The sequence below is a fragment of the Tasmannia lanceolata genome, unplaced genomic scaffold (genome assembly GCF_043159265.1).
Source record: "Tasmannia lanceolata isolate RefF3 unplaced genomic scaffold, GAP_Taslan_0.1 ptg000007l, whole genome shotgun sequence".
NCBI classification, from domain to species: domain Eukaryota; kingdom Viridiplantae; phylum Streptophyta; class Magnoliopsida; order Canellales; family Winteraceae; genus Tasmannia; species Tasmannia lanceolata.
The window spans coordinates 25,112,090-25,118,870 of NW_027518684.1; the positions used below are offsets into that span (position 1 = coordinate 25,112,090).

General features: G+C 39.4%; 1 protein-coding gene across 1 annotated transcript; it reads left to right on the plus strand.

Annotated features, from left to right (window-relative positions):
- Window positions 1-2,342: 2,342 nt before the first annotated feature.
- Window positions 2,343-4,362, plus strand: LOC143880694 (cytochrome P450 76C1-like). Its single transcript, XM_077383667.1, has 3 exons — window positions 2,343-2,699; window positions 3,161-3,568; window positions 4,258-4,362. Exons 1-3 carry the CDS (start codon window positions 2,343-2,345, stop codon window positions 4,360-4,362), a joined length of 870 nt encoding a protein of 289 aa, XP_077239782.1.
- The last annotated feature ends 2,419 nt before the right edge of the window (window positions 4,363-6,781 follow it).

A 6,781-nucleotide genomic window follows, 5' to 3' on the forward strand; every position in this document is an offset into this window, starting at 1 on the left:
CCTTGATCGGATGATCATAGCTTCTTGATCCGTCAGGCCTTGTTTAAGGTTTGTCACTAAAACCTAAAACACTGATTTTTTTGGTCTTCTAGCCTACAAGATGTGGATTGGGAATGGCACCAAGACCATGTTAGTTGTCCCATGATATTCTACAAGATCAATGGTCTCAATTGCGAAAACGTGTCCTCGTGAGGCATAAAAATCACCATGGCTCGCCTCCTACTTCTCTTACATCATATTTTTATATATAAATTTAGTGAATTTATATAAAAAATATGTTGCTGGCAAATCTTGAAAACCGCTTTGTGTACTTCTTTCTCCACCACTCCGATTTTCCTTACTCAATTCATACATATTCACTGTTGCTCCTCTATAATCACATATCAGATAACAATGCAAGGAAATTACTATTTAGAAGGTAGTACCCACAAGGAAAATAATGGAGCTACATTCATAAATCATGTCTGAGACCCCAGTCAATGGTTTGGATTTTCTTGACGGAATCCTAATTTGTTGTTGAAATTAGGATTACGTTTAGCTGGCACAAAAGGTTGCCATTCGTACAAAAAGAAAAAGAAAAAGAGCCTTGGCATTTTCCTACAAAAAAAAGGGAGTTATGAAAGCAAAAACATGAAAAAAAAAATAGAGACTGTTGTGGATGATTCTAAATCATGTGATTGGAAAAAGGAACAATTACCGATGGGGGACAAAAATTAGGCGGAATTATCAACAAGACCCATGCTCTTCAGAAATTATCAATGAGAGACAAAAGATGTCTTGTCAGTAAAAGCTAGACGAAAATGCCCTTTAGCATTTACAACATGTTTTCATCTTTTTTTTCCTTCTTCCCTCTTCTTTTACTTTTTCATTTCCACTTTTTGATTTTTTTACCCTACTAGTCATCTTCCTCCTTGTTCAGCCACCATTGTTGCTGGCAAATCTTGAAAACTTGAATGTTGGGTTCTTACCATGTATCTCTCTATATCTAGGTTTTGTTTTTTCTTTTTATAGGCTTTTGCACTATTTTTCATTCCTCTGTTTCTGATTTATCTTGTTTAGGGTTTAAGCGGTTTGTATTTTATGGTGTGTTGGGGAGATAATGCATGGATGGCTACACATTTTTTGATATACTTAAATTATTTTTTTTGTAATACACAAATTGGGATGTAATACATTAAGCACATTTAATGAAAACAACATCAATTTATATTATTTTTATCATGAGCAGATTTGTAATGCCATTAGAAGAGTTGCTATAGGCAGGGGGTTTTGTAGCAGAAGGGGTTTATCAACTCTCTGGAAGGGGGTTAGCAACTCTAAAAAAGTAGGGTTACCAATTTCGAATGGACTTATCAAGTGCCTGAAATTGGCCGAAGGTATTGAAATTTTGGAAGGGGGTTTTCAAGTCTATGGGATTGGGGTTATCTAGTATAAAAAATGGGGTTACCAATTTCCGAATAGGGTTATCAAGTCCTTGAAAATTGGCCGAGGGTACTAGAGTTTTGGAAGGGGGTTTTCAAGTCTGTGGGATTAGGGTTATCTAGTATAAAAAGTGGGGTTACCAATTTCCGAATAGGCTTAACAAGTCCCTAAAAATTGGCCAAGAGTACTAGAGTTATGGTAGGGGGTTTTCAAGTATTTGGGATTGGGGTTATCTAGTATCAAAATGAGGTTACCAATTTACGAATGGGCTTATCAAGTCCCTTAAAATTGGCCGAGGATACTGGAGTTTTGGAAGGGAGTTTTCAAGTCTCTGCGATTGGGGTTATCCAGTATAAAATAAAGTTGAAAATGGAAAAGTAAAAAAAAAAAGAGGGAAAGAAGAGAGAAGAGAGGAAAGTGAAAAAGCAAAACGTGTTGCTGAAGAAAAAGGCATTTTCATCTAGCTTTTACTGACAAGACCTTTTTTGTCCCTGGTTGATAATTTTAGAAAAGCATGGGTACTATTGATAATTCCTCCTAATTTTTGTCCCCCATTGGTAATTGTTCCTTGGAAAAAATAACATGTGTACTCAGTTGGTTAATAAAAGAACAGAAGAAAATAAGCAGTTTGAGGCAATTTTTTTCCATTTCATATGCGTAAATACGCTACTTTGTATGAACATTGAAATCAACTTATAAGGCTTCAACCAAAATACAAAGGCAAAGCCATCACTTTGTAGTTCTACCTACATGGAATCAAAACCTATCGAAGTTGGGTCTTGGTTGGGAGTTGGGAAAGAAACACTTGTTCTTTTCTTGATTGCAATCTTGATCTTTTGGGTGTTTAGCAGATCAAGAAAGGGAACTATGCCACTTCCACCTGTCCAAGAGGCTTGCCTTTTATCTGAAACCTCCTGTCTATGGAACCCGATCTCCACCGCTATTTTGCAAAATTATCTTCAATCTATGGCCCCATCTGTAAGGTCAAGCTCGGCAACAAGGTCATCGTTATATTGAGCTCCCCAGCCATGGCGAAGGAGATCCATAAAGACCAAGACACCATCTTTGCCAACCACGACGTAGTAGCTGGAGGAATAACAGTGACCTATGAAGGGTCAGATATTGTATGGAGTCGCGGAACAGTGTGGCGTATGCTTCGAAAGGTCTGCGTCCAAGAGGTTCTAAACATGGGGAGCATTGAAGCTGGACGCGGCCCGGCAAAAGCAACTTCACAAGACTCTGAGAAATCTTTACGCCAAAGTCGGAAGTCCAGTTATGTGAAACAACCTACTACTCCAAAAGCTTAAGCCGTTTGAGATGGCGTAAATGATTTCAGCACTACCATGGTTTGATAAAGATGTGCAACACATCTTGTCGTTTAGTATTTAAAGGCCGGTAAGAGCTTTCTGAGAACCGAAATACTCTTCTGACAGCCCTTTAATAACTAAACGATAAGATGCTTCGCGCATCTTATCAAAACATAGTAGCGCTGAAATCATTTCTCTATATTTAATCTTTTATACTTTAACAGTCCCTCTCATGGGTGGCCCCTCTTTTTAGGGTTGGGCTACACATGTCACATGTGGCACCTCTTTTGGGTTGACGAATACCTGTGGATTTTTGGTATAAAGGAGTTTTGAACATAGAGCAATTGCTCTGATACCAAGTGAAACCACCAGTTACTCCAAAAGTTTAAGCTGTTGGAGATGGAGTTATTTAATCTTTTATACTTTAACAGGTTAATACCAGTGAGGAAATAACTGAAACAATCTTCAACTCTATGATGAGCATACTGTGGGGTGCCACTGTCAAAAGTGAAAGTGATTCTAGGGCTGCGGCGGAGTTCCGGCAAGTAATGGGAGAAATTGCTCAATTATTGGGACAGCCCAATAAGTTTAATCTGTTTCCGATACTTGCCCGGTTCGACTTACAAGGTGTGCGTCGTAAAATGAAGTGTCTCTCGTCATGGTTGGATCGGATCTTCGAGTCAATCCTAGATCAACGTCTCAAAATGAAGAAGAGTTCAGGAGGAGTGAAAAGCAATAAGAAAGACATCTCGGATTTCCTCGATATCCTTTTAAACACACAGGAGCAAGCCGATCCAAAAATGCCCTTGACCATGACTGACGTCAAGGCCATCTTGCTAGTAATTTTCTATATTACTTACATTATAAAGAAATAGATATACAATTAACTATTGGGAAATAATATTTCCAATTTAGGGGCGCAACTCGGGCCAGGCTCAATCAGAACCCGACAGGTTCAATCCATACTTCTGCTTGTGTTGGGTTGGGTTAGGGTTAGGAAAAGCCAGCCAGATTTAATTTTGGGCTATGTTCATGCCCCATCCGAACCCTCCTCCTTTTATCCTGCTTTAAAAATCCTAGGGTTATGGTTTCTTTTTGTAATATTTTCTGTTTTTGGCTCATACCAATACGAACTCAATTCATTCCAACCCAACCCGACCGGAATTGTAAAATCGGGTTCGGTTATGGTTGAGAGATTTAGGCAGTGTCAAGGAATTATTTTTTCATGATAAACTAGTGTCTCAACGTGGTGAGGGTGGGTGGCGTGGGGAGAGTGGGAGGAGAGAGAGAAAAAAAATTCTTGGTAGCCAAATGTGTTGGATTAGAGTTGCCATTAAAAAACAAACGTGTTGGACTAGAGTTGACCCTCTTGGCCCGAGTGGATCGGGTTAGAGTTGACATTTTGGGTGCTCGGGTTGTGCTAGAGTTGGCCTCAACCCAACCCAATCCGGCCCAAGTTGCACTACTTTCAATCACTCATATAATTCATTACCCTAAGATCAACTGGCACTTGTTTTACTTGTGCCAGGACATGGTGACTGCGGGGACCGACACAACCTCGACAATGTTAGAGTGGGCGATGGCCGAGATGCTGCTAAAACCAGAAACAATGAAGAAAACTCCAGATGAATAAGACGCAATGGTGGGTAGGGATACACTTTTAGAAGAAAACCACCTATCTAAATTGCCTTATTTAGATGCAGTAGTGAAAGAAACGCTTCGTCTACACCCACCCAATCCCTTCTTGATCCCTCACACTCCTAGTCAGACCTCCGTTGTTAATGGCTACACCATCCCCAAGAATTCGGACATCTATGTAAACTCATGGGCTATACAAAGGGACCCCTCTGTTTGGGACAACCCCAATGACTTCAATCCGGAGAGGTTCTTGATTGTTAATGGCAAATGGGATTATAAGGGAAATGATTTCCGTTATATTCCATTTGGGTCCGGAAGGAGAATTTGTCCAGTATTCCCTTGGCAGAGAAATCACTAGGATTCGTATTGGGTTCGCTTTTGCTTTCGTTCAACTGGCAATTGCCAAAAGGGGTGAAGATTGATCTTGATGATCAATTCGTCATCCCCACACCACGATTATCAAAGCCAGAGCTCTATGCTCAGTTCTTGAAGCAGGATTAATTAGTGACCTCGGACGGATAAGCATGGATGTTTTTCTTGTTCTTATGGTTTCTAACTTCAATTAGTATCTACTATGTAATGCTTGTACTTGAATCTTGAATTGGCTCATAGCAATCTTAATAAAGTTTTAATATTTTCTTAATTAAGGTGAGCCCCTTTCAGTTCTTATGGTTTCTCCTTTACTGTGATATATATCTACTCCGTAATGCAAGTACTTGAATTGACTCATAATTAAGCAACTTACTAAAGTTCTAATATTGTCTTGTGGCCTTACCCCTTGTATTTTAGGGAAAAATCCACACCCACGTAGCAGTAGATAAAATAAGAATAATGCGGAGAACACCATTTAGGAAAAAAAAAAGAATAATGTGGAGAATTTATGTGGTCCTGCAACGTTGCCTACATCCATGAGTGTGATCAAGAGCTTCCACTGAGAAAAATCAAATAACAAAGATTACATACAAGAGATCCAAATCCCACAAATGGTGACCCTCTGATCTGTGGAGGTTTCTATATCATGACGTCCATTTTAAACCTCCACAGGTTAGATAGTGGGGATCATATTATGAAGAAGATTTTTGGCGGACGATTATGTGGGGGCTCCACTTTTGAATTGTTTGGATCACCCAATAATGTGGGCCACACTAGGATTTTTTCATCACGTGCAGGTGCGCGCCTATGCCAAGCATAAGGAAGAATACTTAAAACAAAAGATCCATTAGGGGCCATTTGGATATGTAAATTTTAGAATCTTGGATTTTCTCACAATCATAGATGGGAGGTGAGAGAAGGAGAACAACTGTCAAAGTTTCCAGGTTTTAGAGATCTCAGGATGGGGAAGAGATTTCTAAAACCTGGATTTATTACTTAAAATCCAAGATTCTAAAGAAAAACGAAACGGATGGACGTACTCATTCTTCTCTTCTCTCCCATACAGGATTTTGAGGAAATCCAAGATTCTAAAATCAGCGTATCCGAATGGCCCCTTACTTAACATGAAATACGATAATTAGGATATTTGAATAGTCTTTGTCATGTCCACGACCCAAAGGCATAACAGTTGCCACATGCCTGCAAAGTAAACTCTACAACCGCAAGACTCACAGACCCAATCAGTGCACACATGTGATCAGATTCAGAACTCCATATCACCATAAGCATTCCTAACAAGATTACCCAACACAATTACATGTGTACACAAGAGCAGCACTCAACCATCAACACTTTACACGCACAATAAGATTCATAACCCCAATCAACATACCCTCAATCACCATCGATATTCATGTCCAACAAGATTTATAGACTCAATCACCATTCCCACGTCCATAGACATGCCCACAGTATATGATGCGTTCTTTTACCCATAAAGTGCCCCTTTAGGGTGTGTTTGGCATACCGTTTGAAATAGTGTTTAAAACGTCGTTTTGCAAAACAGTGTTTTGCCAAATGGTGTTTCGCCAAACGGCATTTTCATGTTTAGTTGGCCAGATCAAAACGGCGTTTTAAACAACAAATGGAGGTATTGTGTGTTTGGTTGCAAATGCCCCAAAACATAGTTTTAGTGGTAAAATGACCAAAAAGGGCATTGTTTGGTTGGCTTCAGTGTAACTCAACTACTCTCTCATTAGGCCCAATACTAATAGGTCATTAGGATCTCATTCAAACACTACTAAAATTAAACATCATTGCCAAAAAAAAAAAAAAAGGCTATACCTTTGGGGTTCTTCTCCTTCTTCTTCTTAACGGCCGGATTTGACGAACGAGTGGAGGCGCTGAGGCAGTGAGGCGGACGAGTGGGTTTGTAACTTTGCAAAGTAGATGAAGAAAGTAAGAAACTAGGGTTTTTTTTAATTCTTTTGCCTTTAAAAAATCAAAATTAAGAGATCATATAATAATATCAGCAGCCCCTT

What these genes read in the sequence shown, in the direction of transcription:
- LOC143880694 (XM_077383667.1), top strand. Translation starts at nt 2,343, where the DNA reads ATGGAACCCGATCTCCACCGCTATTTTGCAAAATTATCTTCAATCTAT. An exon ending in AAAGTCGGAAGTCCAGTTAT is followed by an intron (nt 2,700 to 3,160) that starts GTGAAACAACCT and finishes ATACTTTAACAG; the next exon opens with GTTAATACCAGTGAGGAAAT. An exon ending in ACGTCAAGGCCATCTTGCTA is followed by an intron (nt 3,569 to 4,257) that starts GTAATTTTCTAT and finishes TACTTGTGCCAG; the next exon opens with GACATGGTGACTGCGGGGAC.